The 14479-nt window shown below is 42.6% G+C and overlaps 1 protein-coding gene across 2 annotated transcripts in view; it reads right to left on the bottom strand.

Moving 5' to 3' along the window:
• Positions 1 to 14479, bottom strand: part of Oxsr1 (oxidative stress responsive kinase 1) — an 81805-nt gene that overhangs the window by 13342 nt on the left and 53984 nt on the right. For both annotated transcript variants that reach the window (XM_051140771.1, XM_051140772.1), the window contains 5 exons: positions 12888 to 12997; positions 10683 to 10784; positions 9564 to 9697; positions 4702 to 4750; positions 3887 to 3952 (listed from right to left, as the gene is read on the bottom strand). In XM_051140771.1, coding sequence (XP_050996728.1) covers positions 3887 to 3952; positions 4702 to 4750; positions 9564 to 9697; positions 10683 to 10784; positions 12888 to 12997 — 461 coding nt within the window. The remainder of the gene's footprint in view (positions 1 to 3886; positions 3953 to 4701; positions 4751 to 9563; positions 9698 to 10682; positions 10785 to 12887; positions 12998 to 14479) is intronic.

The following is a 14479-nucleotide window of genomic DNA, read 5'->3' on the forward strand; positions in this document are numbered from 1 at the left end:
GTGAAAGGGGAAGAAAGGAGGTTTCAAGAACACCATAAATAAACCCAAGGTAAAGAATTCAACTTTTCCCCCCTTTTGTCTTTTGGGTCAGGGTCTTACTGGGTAGCTCTGGCTAGCCTGTAGCTTGCAGTACAGACAGACTGGCATTGAATTGACATAGATCAGCCTGTTTGTTGCCTAAGTGTTGGGATTAAAGATGTACACCACTATGCCCAGCTTCAACTTTGTAATCCAAAATTATACTTCAAAGAGCTCAGGAGCCAGGCAAGTATTGACAGGAAAATCCAGCAATCCAACCTGCCACACACTGGGCAAAGGGTGTAGCCAAGTGGTCAAACACTAGCCTAGGGTACAAGATGCCGGGATCCACGCTCAGTGCTGGGGGAGGAGTGGTAATGGAGACTCTGTGCCAGTCAAAGTAGTGTGTGCCCAGTTTTTTTTAGAGGCAGAAGGACCCTTGGCTATAAGTGGGTTGGAGGCTAGCCTGGACTACATGAAAGCCTGACTCAGAAGAACAAGTCCACTACCTTCTTCCTAATTTTAGCTTTCTTTGGAAATGTACATTCATCTCTCTAATGGGTGTACAACATTACTGCTTGCTTTGTTGTTGTTGTCTATTTTAGAAGTTATCAATTTATGGAATTTTCCACAATGAAGATGAAAATTTCACTATATTTAGTATCTTACTCCCTTCTTAAAGTCTTGCTTAGTAATTTCTTCTCCCTGTGCTCAGAAACAGTAAGTATTCCACCACTGCCATCTTCTTAAAGAAGCTTTAAGAGAGCCAAAGAATAGATACTTCCTAGATCTCATGGCTTCCAGTCACATGCACTTCTTCCAGTATTGGCATGTTATATCTATTAAAGATAACTAGTTTTTCAAACTTTAATTTTTAATGTGTATGGGTATTTTCCTGAATGTGTATCTGTGTACCACTTGATGGGAGGCCAGAAGAGGATCTTAGATTCCCTTGGAACTGGGACTAACAGTCATGAGCCACCATGTACATGCTGGGAATTGAACTAAGTCTTATGAAAGATTAGACAATACTCTTAATCACTGAGCCATTTCCACAGGACCTAAAGGCAGACGCTTTTTTTTTTTTTTTTTGGTTTTTCCAGACAAGGTTTCTCTGTGTAGCCTCAGCTATCCTGGACTCACTTTGTGGACCAGGCTGGCCTCAAACTCATAGGGATCCACTTGCCTCTGCACACACACACACACAAACACACACCCCGCACCCCCCCCCCCCGCGCGCCCCTGCTGGGATTAAAGGTGTGCGCCACCACACCCAGCTAAGACAAATGCTTTTGCCTTTCCTCAATTCCATCTCAAATTGGATTTATGACATGGTCAGGAAAAGTTCAACCCAGAGGGCTTGAGCTAGAACTGACTGGAAACCTCCTCCGAGTACTAGTTTTTGTGGTACAGAAGGTGCGGCAAGCTTCTGATGGAGAAAAGTATTCACAGTCTTAGCCAGCTATGTGACACTACACACGCAACGCCAATCAGCATGGTATGGATACCCCCAGGGGACATGTCTTAATTACATTGAAGGCCTGTTCAACAAGCGGGAAGCTATGCCTGGTACTAGATCGTGGATCTTGGAGAACCTACAACTGCCACTTTTACTAAACCAGCACACTTTTAACTACATTCTTAATATTTGTCCCTCGCAGAATCTGAAATTCATCAATTTGGCTAGACTGGGTAACCAACTGAGCTTCAGATTTCCCTTTGCCTCCCATTTTTTCACTCCTCAGGCTAGGGTTATAGGCATGCACTGCCATGGCTGGCTTTTTATGTGTGTTCTGGAGATGTAAACTAATATTCTCAAGCATGTGCAGCAGGCACTTTACCCACTGAGCCATCTCCTACTCCCACTCCTGTTGGAAGGACCCTGCTGTTTGAGGTTGCAGTTCTCCCGGTCTAGATAGTCACTCTGAGCTCGGCGTTAGGTGCAGGACTCCCTCTCCCCAGCAGGCCCTCCATCTCTCTGCCTGACCTCGCCTGGAGAGTGTCTTTAGACATAGATCCCCTAACCACACTTGCTGTAGGGCCCTTGACACAGCTATGCCTATATGATAATTAGGTGCTGTGCTCCTGCTCATGATAGGGTCATGTTGCCAAGTGTAAAACAAGCATCCTTAAAGTGCCAGGTTTCAACCAATCGTTCACACCATTCCTGGAAGTCCCCACCCACTCCCAAGCACTATATAGCCTTTGTTCTCCCTGAGTAAAGTTGAACTAGATCCTGAAGTGGTTCCCAAAGTGTTTGATCTCCATTGTGCTTATAGCCTTCCAAGCCCTATGTCTGTCTCCTCTTCTGCTCCTCTTGCCTCCGCAAGCTGGTGGCCATCAGCCGCCCCGCCCCCAAGAAGAGAACCACACCCCCCTAGAATTTAATTTTGAGACAGTATCTCACAAAGTTGCCTAGGCTAGCCTCACACTTTCAATGTTCTTGTTTTAGCTGCCAAAATACTCTATGTGTGTGGTTACAGGTGTGTGCTATGAAACCCAACTTACGATTTCTTTAAGGCTCACTGATCTCAAAGAAATCACACAAAAGACACTTAACAATTTCAGTTAGGATTTACTGCAATTACAAGCAGAGATGTTTTAAATTGCATTCAACTATTTGCAAATGTTTACTGTGTAGAAAGAACTGATAGGAAGATGGGGTGGTGACGTGAGCTTTGTTCTAACGGTGTAGAAAGGCTGTCACACGTTAGATGGTATAGGCTGCTAAAAGAAGTAAAGGAGGTCACAATGAAATAGAAAGTTACGGGAAGGCGCGCTGTTGTTTGGGCAGTTATAGAGAGCTACTCTGAGGACGTGCTACACTGACGGCCTAAAGCGAAGTGAGACAATGACCAGCTATTCTGACCTTCCCATTGCCCAGACGTTCGACTTCAGCCATCTGTGCTCTAAACCCTTGTGATTCTGGTACATGACAGCAGTTGATAAACATGAGGGCAAAGAGCCGCTAGTGAAAATAGAAGGCGATCCTTCCTAGAAGGGAAGAGTATAGTTAGCTTCTCAAACACATGGTTCCGAGAAAATGGAGATCTCCTATAAGCAGGCTTGTATGTCCTTACCTGCAGAAAGACAAGGCTCGGAAGTGAAGGCAAGCTAATATGCTATTAGTGACTGATAGTGAGAGTATAAACTCAGAATATTTGTTGTTTGCTAAGCAGAACATTCTGGATAATGACAGAAATCTCAAGAAGCTTCTACCAGGGCGGTCCTAACTTCCCAGGTAGGCCTTCCTCTACTACGCCACGTGGAGCAGAGCACCTTGTCGTCTTCTCCCTCTAGTGCACCATCAACAGAAGCCCCGGGTCGGCATCTCCTTCGCATTTGCTAAGTCTCCCTTCCGGGGAGAAGAGCACGGAAAATGGGGACTCTCTTTTTGGTGAAATGGCAAACAAGCATTTTGTCCAAACTGGAACGTTAATGCATTCCGTACGATCAAAGTATGAGCAAAGTCCTTAGGAACAACATGCCCAGAACAGGCGCTTTGTTCTAACGAGCTTTGAGCTGGGAGATAGCATGCTTTACACCTCTAGCTGTCAGTGCTATGCAAAATCTCCATCTCACTCTGGATGTCTGGGAACAGTGATTCAACGGGGTTAGAACTAACTCACCAACTGCCATCAGCCTCACTTGTTATTCTGGGAGACAGCAGAGTAATACCTGAGCAGATAGCTGACAGGGATTTTCTGATTAGACATATGAAATGCTTTAAAATAGCTGAAAATTAATAACCCTCATTTCTATTAACAGAATAGCACCCACTTCAAAATGTAAAACAAACAAACAACAACAATTGCCCCAAGTCTAGCTTAAGCAACCTAAGAACACTGAATCAAACGCCCCCACTTACCTTCTTAGATCGCTCAGAAATGGTAGGTGCTCTTTGTAGTATTTTTTCCTGAAGAAACTCTTTATTCTGGAAAAGAAAATTCAGTTATCAGAACTTTTTATTGTACCAAAATCTGACACAGAAATGTCAATCACAGTTAATATGTGATGAGTAAACTATTTTGTGAAGAGAGAAGGAAAGCTTTCACCTTTTCACTCCGAAGGCTTTTGTACAGCACTTCCATTACTTTTCAACTAGTGACAAACCTTTAGTGTGCATTAGGAAAAAGGCCTATTTGTTGGCTATATACTGATGCATTTTGGTTAGGATATGGGGCATTTATTAGCTCGGCACTAACCCTTGAAATGAGAGCTAAACTGTTGACGGTTGCTTTTACCACAGGAAACAGAATGCCCATGCGTCTGCAGAGGTGTGTGCCTGTGTGTGCACTAGGCCCAGCATCCACTTGTTTGTTCAGGCAAGATCTCCCTCTGAGATTTGAGGGTCACCAATTAGCCTAGTCTTACTAGCCAAAGAGCTCTAGGCATCAGTCTGTCTCTACTCCAATTGGGGGATTATAAGCCAAGTCTTAACACCTCACCTTTTTTGTGGGTTCTAGGGAATCAAACTTAGGTCTTCATCTTTCACTTCAGCTTCCCAAGCAAGTTACTAACTTACCAAAGTCTGCATATATAACACTGGTAGTAATTATTTTATCTGTCATAATTTCTCCAAATGTAATCATGTTAAGAAATGCAACTTAGAAATACTGAATGCAAAGCGCCCGGCAGAGGAGCATCATATGAATGCATACACTCACAAGCTGCAATGCCCACCTTTGCTTTCTGGAAAAACTTGTGCCTCAACAGTTCTGCTGCTGTTGGTCTAAAAGCAGAAAGAGAGTTTTTAGCTTTCAAACATAATGTGAATTTCCATCTTCAAAAATGAGAAATTTTCTTCTGAGCAGCAAACTAAACACTCAGTATATTCCATTTTCCTTCACCTGCCAAAAAACAAAATAATCTTGGCATAGCACACTGAGCAGAACAAACACTCACAGAGAAAAATGCTAATGATTGGCCAGGTTTTGGGGTGGGGAGCACACACCTTTAATCCCGCACTCGGAAGGTAAAGGCAGGCAGATCTCTGAGTTTGAGGCCATCCTGGTCTACAGAGTGAGTTCCAGGATAGCCAGGACTACAGCGAAGCCCTGGAGAAGGGGAGTGCTAATCTTTGAAAAATTCATTAATAAAATATTGTTTGTAGAAGAGAATTCTTACAGACTTCCAAAATGTTTGCTACTTGGCAATATCATCTTCAGGGAGCTAGACAGTAACTACCTAAAAGTTTTAGCAAAGCATAAAATTTTGTTTAGACTGGGAAAAAGAAATCAAACATTTGGTTCTTGCTACAGAGTAGCCCAACAGGATTCAGTTTAAGGCAACTACAGATTCTTAGAGATTTCTCAATTTCCCTTTATCTTAAAAAAAATGTGGGGGAGGGGTTGAATTTTCCAAACTTAACCCAAATTCAGTTGAGTTCAGTTATGCATAATCTTGTTTCAAGTAAAGCTCACTATCAATTTTACAAGCTTTTAAAAGAGGGTAGCTAAGAATAAAGAATTTACTTGTCAAAGACCACAGCTAATTTTACCACATACTTACCGTGTAATACAATGCTATTTCTCAGAGGCAAAGAGGTACATAACACTGCTGAGGACGGATGCTTACACAGAACCTTGTACAACCTCAGTGTGAACAGTGGCTCTTAAACACTGCTGTGCACTACATCTGGGAGGTATGTTCAGATTTCCCACACTAGGCTTTATCTCACCAAATGGAGCACAGTATTTGGGAGCAAAACCAAGGTACTGGTAGTTCTTAAGCCCTCCCAGGTAATTCCAAGTAAACTTCACGGTTGAGAACCAGTGCTTCAGAGGAGGAAGGTGGGTTAGGAAACGAGCAACTGGCAAATGCTACATCAGCTGAAATTAAACAGTAGCACTCTTATTTTTGACATTCAGTAAAGGTTTCGATGTTTCAATGCCTCCCTTACCCAGGATAATGTTTTACTATTCATTTCATTCCTCTAAGTCCATCTCCTGTTTTCTAACGTACAGCTTTTGGAAGAGTGAAGTAAAAGAATGTAATACAAAACTCAATTATTACCAACAAAAAAGTCTTAATTTTGTGTTCACTCTTGAACAGTAAGAAGCTGACTAGCCAGAGAACTGCTGAGAGGAGGGAGCTGCCGTCTGCCTGCAGTTCCTCTGTAGGGGTTACAAGTAAGAGAGAAGGCATCCTGCTGGAGTGTCCAACAGATGGCTCTGTACCATGAGGATCCAAGGGTTCAGGACTAGAAAGATGATCATCACTATCGTTACTGTTATTGTTGTGATTATTAAGTCTCATGTCTGCAAGGCTGGCCTCAAACTCAAACTGGATAGCCCTGGACGGTTACTAAAGTTCTGTTCCTCCTAGTCGCCCTAAACTCTAAGACGACAGGCCTGTGCCAGCAGAGGGTTATTTCATGGGTTAGGTGACTATCACTCTCCCATTCTCACTAGCCTCTCTTTGATAAGTCTACACCTGTGCATGTAAGTATTGTGTGATTTTGTGAAACAGACGAAAAATGTTGTCCTGGTAAGATTCCTGAGAAGATGAAGGAAGGCGCCCTACTGATTTAACGGTTTATTCTAGTGCCTGATATTTAATCAGTCAGTAGTTTGTGTTTTGTTTATTTCATTTTTTTCTGTTTAATGGAGTGGTGTTTTGTGTTATTTGATCTTAAGTGCTTAAACAACACTTAACTCTAATTTTTAAACTGGAATGCATTTTCCACTTCCCAGAGATTTAAAGCATTTTTTGAAGTAGTTTTGACTTATGAAAGAGTTGAAAAGATATTATGCAATCTGTCATATACTTCACTAGATCTATGAAGTTAATGTTTTATATGATCAAATTATAATTATCAAGAAATAACCAAGTCATTAATACTAGTACAATCTTTCTAGCTAGAAACTACAGATTTTATTAGAATTTCTTCAGTTTCCCATGGTGCTCCTTCTCTGTTAATTCACCTGTGAAATATCCTGTCAAATCTATTCTCCATGTCCAAATCATCTCTTCTAATCACGCTTTTCAATTTCTTCTTCGTTTAATACTCTTGAAAAATACCAGTCAGGTACTCCATAGCATATTCCTCTATCTGGGGCTTTCTGGTTCTCATTATAAACTGAAATTATGGAATAGATAAAGAAGGCTTCACAAGGGGGGCTGGAGAGATGGCTCAGAGGCTAAGAGCACTGGCTGCTCTTCCAAAGGTCCTGAGTTCAATTCCCAGCAACCACATGGTGGCTCACAGCCATCTACAATGAGGTCTGGTGCTCTCTTCTGGCATGCAGGCAGAATGCTGTGTGTGTGTGTGTGTGTGTGTGTGTGTGTGTGCGCACGCGCGTCAAAGAAGGCTCCACAAGGCAATGCACCTTTCTTATTTCAGCACTTCTGGAGGCTCATTATGCTGTGACCTTGATGACCGGGTGGAGAAGGTGCCTGCCCACCAGGCTTCTCCACTGTTCTTCTTCTTCTTTCTTCACGACTTATTCACCCAGGAACAAATCACATAGTCCAGCCCACACAAGGAGAAGCCATTGTTTTACATTGTAACTGAACCTTTCAGTTCTAAAAGTCTTGCTTGACATAATTAGTGTTTTTCTAAGGTTTTCATTTATGGTTTTAATAAATTTAAAGATTTATAATCTTTTCAGCTACCATTGCATTCCACTGAAGAACTAATGCTGCTGCCTGCGAACTCTAATGCACGTACAGTGTCACCAAGTGGGCAGCAGCTTGAACTGGGCCTCTGTTCCCAGTAGCCAAGGGAATTTGATTTGCAGGTACTCTTCAAGTGCACGTCTGAGAGCCCTACAGCCAAATACACAGCTGCTTGACAACAGTGTTTCTACATTTCAGCCCTGAAAGGTGTTGAGTCTGTGTCTAGTGAGCACGAATGTAGACTCTCAATCTACAGGAAGTAAAGTCAAAACAATTCATACGAAGAGATTTTTGCTGCCTCTTGGTAATGGCAAGCATTTCTATGTCTATCATGTCGCTGAGTAGGAAGGCTCCTTGTATATATGTATGTGGTGCACATATATTCAGGCAGGCAAACACTTGTATGTGTAAACTGAAACACTTTATAAAAAAGGAGGAAGATACTTTCTGATGGTCCTCAGCTGAAAATCTCCTCCAGGTGGATCCGAGGCCCCAATTCTGAGAGTCATAGCACGGTGTCAGAAATCCAACCGAGGAGGAGATCAGACTGAGTAGTGTTCCATTGGTGGTGGCCTTGGATTAGTTCACATTTCTTCTGTAATGTATGGATTCTTCACTATTTCTGGCACCTACAGATCCTTCAGTTTGATGGATTTCTACCTGTTACTTCCATAAAAAAGGAATTTGTTCTTTTTGTCAGCTGACTTGGCAGAAACAAAGGCATTCCCTATCAGTTTTAGCCACTACTGAGAAACAGAAAAAAATTCTAAAAACATAGACATGAACTTTGCTGCCTGTTTTTCTTACCCTTTCCAATATTTCCAACAGTAAATTCTGAAGCCCCATTACATATACTAGACACATGATCAAGGATGTCAAAGTCTTTTACTTTTGTCGACCTTTAGAAAAAACAAAATTAAACAACTTTTAGTACTAAGAAACTTAGTGGAATATACAGTTGTCCTGTGGTATCCCAGAATCGGTTCCAGGACCCCTTTGCCAATACCAAGACTCCGACGCTCAAAGCCTTGCACTTAAGTGGATCAGGTGTGTGTAGAGCCCACACAGCCCTCCCGCAGGTCACACGCCTCCAGCTTCACTGGAGCAGCTGCTGCAGTGCCCATGCTGTTTTATGCACTGCTTGAGGAACGAGGACCAGAAAAAGACTGAGGACCCTGAGTTCTGATTCAATCTGAGCAGAGCACTTGGATCCACAGGTGAGTGGATCTGTGGGTGTGGGAAGCTGATGCATCCACACAGGAACAGAGAGTAAGATACAGTGGCAATGCAGCCCCAAGTTAGAAATGACAAGCTTCAGATTCAAGCTCTATGTCTAGGATTACGGATCTGGGTGACTTAAACACACGAGGTTCCACTCAGTGACCACACCTACAGTTACTGTTCAACAGCCACACACACACTCAATGCCCTTATCTAAGAGCCTGCTGCTTAGCACTCAGTATGTCTAAAGCCGACAAAGAAACTATTTGAAACTCTGATTACTAAAATCTTTCCAACATGGAAAGTACAATTATTTGACATGAAATAATGTGTTATGTCATAGTTCTTGTTATTAAACTGTAAATGTCAGTTATATTTTAGGTACAAGTAGAAAAAAGAAAAACTTTCCCATAAACATGGTATTTTACTAATACAGAATTCACAGTATATAATTTCATAGCTGTAAGAAATATAAAGAAATAGCTGGACAACTTAGACATAGTTATATGCTTATAAGACCACTGAAATCAAAGCAATCACTTCCAATCTTGTAAAATGACCTTTATAAATGTTTCCAAGGTTTTTAATTCATTCATTTTAAGAATACACACAGAATATCATGCGTGCATACACATGTAATTCTTAGGGCTTCCCACACTGGCTTATATATCAAAAGAGAGACATCACATTTATCTAATATTTACCTTTTTTCTGGATCCTTTTGAAGGCACAATGAAATCATTTTTCTAAATGACTTTCCATATTTTTTCAGCATTTCTTTATCTTGAACACCAGTTTCCAAAGAAGGAGGATCATTCTGGAGTGTCAGCATTAAAACCTGTAGGAATTTTCAGTACAGTATGAACTTCTGAGGCATTTTCAATATGGACAAAGCTTTCCAATATACAAGCAGGTCTGACTTTCTAGAAGTTGATTGACATCTATAGGCTGGAGATGGCTCAGTTGGTAAATTGTTTGCTGTATAAGTGTTAAGGACCTGAGTTCAATCCTTCAGAACTCACATAAAAAAGCTGAGTGTGGTGGTCCATGCCTCTAATCTCAGCTAGGGGGACAGGAGGAGGTGAGGGGGACAGGAGGAGGTGAGGAGGACAGGTCCTGAGTGATTGTTGGCCAGGTGTCCAGCCAAATTGGCAAGTTCCAGGTTCAGGAAGAACCCTGTCTCAAAATACAAGGTGAAGAGTAACTGCAGAACATACCTGGCAAACAACCTCTGAACTCTTAAAAGTACATACAAACACAAACACACACACACACACACACACACACACACACACACACACACACACACACACGTGGAGTTTTAAGGGTTGCTGCTCTAGCCCAGAGGATATATGTCCTTGTCTAGAATGTGGGAGACCCTGGGTTCAACACTCAGTACCATAGGAAACAGACTGTTTAGAGCCCAGGTTTCCATGTGAACTGGACATTAGTGAGGAACTATAGATGGACGGTCCCCCAAAGGTGCCCACTGTCAGCTGCTGCTATGTCCTTTAGAGCTAATAAAAGAGGCCAGTGGCTCTGAACCCAAGGAAAGAAAGCATCTGGATACGGTGATGGCTATACGTCATGAACATATGTATCATTTAAATGCATATTCAAAAATGGTTTGTTCTGGGTTTGACCCTATATAATTCAAAGTAAAAATGGTTATGCTGGTAATTTCATTGGAAAGACTATATTTTGCTACAACACACACACAATGCCTAGGAAAATAAATAACTACTTGTAGGATTGACAAGTATAAAATGCTCTGAAAGTAACTGGGACTTGAGCTGGAACAATACTTTGAATATGAACCTCACCTTCATTGGTGGGTATTTATGATAAGGAGCTGCCCCTGTGGCCAGTTCAATCGCTGTGATTCCAAAACTCCAAATATCAGCTTTAAAATCATAACCTCGAACCTGAAATGGTTGGAGGGAGGAGGAAGATGGACAACAGAGAGAGAGGGAGGGAGGGTGGGAGGGAAGGAGGGAGAGAGGGAAGGAGGGAGGGAGGGAGAAAGGGAGGGAGGGAGAGAGAGATGCAACATTACTTTAAGCAGGCATACAAAAGTTCCTAGCATGTCATGTAAAATTAAAGTGTCATAAGCTTTGGTGCTTTGGGGAGGGTGCTGAGAGGGCTCCTTATGTAGCCCAGGCTAGCCTTGAATTTTTGATTCTCCTGCCTCAGACTCCTAAGTACTGGGATTATGAATGTGTACTGCCACAACGTGTCCATCGACTTTAAACCAGTAAACTGCTAACTACTGTACTCATTTAAAAGGATGCTATAGACAATTACTAGCAGTGCTTATTAATTCTACAGGAAAATATTCATGATAAAGTATTTATTAAAATGTGAAACTATCATTCCTTGCCTTTCTTTCCTATCTCCCTTACTGTGAGGTTTCTTGTTTGTTTGTTTGTTTTAAGACAAGATCTTATTGCTAGGCCAGACTGCCTCAGTCTCCTGAGTGATAGAATTAAAAGTATGTGCTACCATATCCAGGAGTTTTATCATTATTACTACAATGAAAAAGGTTATAAAAGAATTGTAGATTTAAAAAAAAAAAAGATCTGATTCAAACAGGCTGCCAAATTTCTCACCATTTCTGTTACCATAATTACCATCTTCTATACTGAGCTACATAAGAGAAGTTGGTCTCCACAGCTGTAGTCAGTGGTCAATGTGTGCTGTCCTGCCTTCTGAGACAACAGGAAGGCCTCTAATGACCCAAAGGCAAGCTCCCTCCATGAACAACATTCCTTATTTGCACAAGCTTCTCTATCAGACAGATCAGGGACAACCATGCCTAGCCGCTACCACATCCACCCCAGAAAACCAATGAAGTCTCAAATTCTTTCATACCTGTCTCCCTGGCCCAGCCTTTCTCCATAGCCCATGCTTGTTCATTCTGTTCCTGAGTCCAGCCTCTTAAGACACTGAAGCCATAGCGCCCTCCTCCCAAAGGCTGTATGACACTGTGAAGCCCGTAGCACCCTCCTCCTTCCACAGGCTGTATGGCACTGTGTAGCCATAGTGCCCTCCTCCTTCCATAGGCTGTATGACACTGTGAAGCCATAGTGCCCTCCTCCTTCCACAGGCTGTATGACACTGTGTAGCCATAGTGCCCTCCTCCTTCCACAGGCTGTATGGCAATACATCTATCATGAAAAGTTCCCATATAGTATGCACAGTAGTAAGTCTGGCTGGTGTGTAACTTAGGAACCATTTACAGTGGTGCACGGATGAGACCATCTAGTGAATATGTGCCCAGAAGATGCCCCTAGGAAACAACATCTTGCTTTGTTTTTTGAGACAGAATGTGGCTATACAGTCTAGGCTGCCCTCAATTTCATGATCCTCCTGTCCCACCCTGTGCTAGGAACATGTGTGCCCCACCACAACCTGCTGGAAGACTCAAGAGTAGAGAAGAGAGGGCCAGCCTGGTGGTAATAGGCCTTTAGAGGGTCTGAGGCCAGCCTGGTTCCAGGACAGAGTAGACAGCCTAAAAGAGGTCAGAGAAACAGCCTGACAAACCCAAGAAAAATGAAGAAAGCAAATAAAGCTGTACAGTCAAGAGTTTCCAATACCATCAGGAAGATGAGATGAGCACTAAGAAATGAGCTCTGAATTCATGAGAGTTCACTCTAAGCGATGCAACAAGTGGCAAGAGTCTGCAGCGACGTGTCTGACATGCAAACAGGAAACAGAGAGAAGCCCTAGCAATGAAACTGTACGTCTATACTAAGACATATTTTTTTTTAATTTTATTATCTTATTCCTTGGATTGTCTTTGGTATAGGCTTGAGTTTCTTGTGTCTATGTAAAGGTCTGCAGCTTTGCTGTTGTCGTTTGCTTCGTAATGCAGTACTGTTTGTCCTTAGAGTAAGCTCTTAACCAACCAACAGAACATGTACTCCATGCAGCTAGCCTGGCATAGTGAGCAAACACAAGCACTAAGGTTTCCTGTCGGTTTAATAACAAAATCTTGAACCATTTCAAAAAGACAGAACTCACAGTACCTGCTCCATCACTTCAGGTGCCATCCAGCAAGGGGTGCCAACAAACGTCTTTCTCACTTTATTTCTGGTAATATCACCACCAGTGGCTAAAAAAGCACTAACACCAAAATCTGAAACAGAATGCAACAACACAGCATTAGTAATAGTTTGAACAGGAAATCTCTCCCACAGGCCCATGAATTTGGGCTAGTTGCCAACAGATGGATTCTGGGAAGTGACAGCTCTTGAAAGTTCTATAGAATCAATGGACTAATCCCGGTACAGAGTCAGAGTAAGATAGCATTTGGGGAGACAGTGCAGAGGTTGGGCCAAAACTGGCCAGTGTTCTGGAAAGATCCCCTGTTGCAGGACCCTTCTTGCTGCTCTCTGCTTCCTTACAGTCATGAACAGCTTCCTTATCTCACATGCTCTTACTTACCACGCTGTCACTCTGCCTTACCTCAGGGTGAACGTTAGGACCAAATCAATGGGTCTAGTCAGCCATGGACTGAAGTCCGTGGAACCACAAGCCAAATAAACCCAGAGTCAGAAAAAACACTTGAAACCACAACTGAAAAAGTATTAATATCCAGAATACACAAAGAATGTCTACTTCCCAGCGCTAAAGGGTCTGAAGTAAACACAGGCTGTAAAGTGAAGTTTTTGTCTCAAGGTGGGGGGGGGGGGAGCCCTACAATTCAGCAACAACAGAAATTACATTTAAAAGGACAAGCGAAGGATTTCTTTCTTTCTCTTTTTTTAGACAGGGCCTCTCTGTGTAGCACTGGCTGTCCTGGACTCACTTTATAGACCAGATTGGCCCCAAACCCACAGTGTGCCTACCTGTCTCTGCCTCCCGAGTGCTGAGATTTAAGGCGAGCACTACCCCACCCCCGGGACCACAAAGAAGCAGATGAACAATGTGTGTGTGTGTGTGTGTGTGTGTGTGTGTGTGTATGAAAGCATAGCTGATCATTAGACAAGTATAATCAAAACTGTGAGATTGACATTAAATTAGATGACTAATAAAAAAAAATTTTTAGGTGGGTGGTGGTGGCACACACGTTTGATCCCAGCACTTGGGAGGCAGATGCAGGGGGATCGCTGTGAGTTTAAAGCCAGCCTGGTCTACAAAGTCCAGGACAGTCAAGGCTACACAGAGAAACCCTGTCTCAAAAAACCAAAAAATAAAAAATAAAACAAAAAACACCACTACCACCACCACCAACAGCAACAAAAAACCTAGAAACTAGGCATAGTGGCATACACGTTTAACTCCAGCAGAGAGGCATGGTGATCTCCATGAGTTCCATACCAGCCAGGGCTACATAGTGAAAAGACTCTGTGTACAAAAAACCAAAAACAAACAAACAAACAAAACAAAACAAAACAAAAGCACCCTAGAAAATCAACGTTGTTGTGGATGTTGATAAATGGAAGCCCTTGTGAACTGCAGGAAGCCATGAAGAGGGCACAGCTGCTGCGTGACCAAGGCAATCCTCTTTAAAAAGCTAATGCAGCGCCATCATAGAGCACTCATCCTGCTCGTGAACAGAACCCAGGAGAAATAAGCCAAGCATGGTCACACATGGCTCCAGTCTCAGCACAGAAGA

The sequence above is a fragment of the Acomys russatus genome, chromosome 32, assembly GCF_903995435.1.
Source record: "Acomys russatus chromosome 32, mAcoRus1.1, whole genome shotgun sequence".
In the NCBI taxonomy this organism is placed as follows: Eukaryota; Metazoa; Chordata; class Mammalia; order Rodentia; family Muridae; genus Acomys; species Acomys russatus.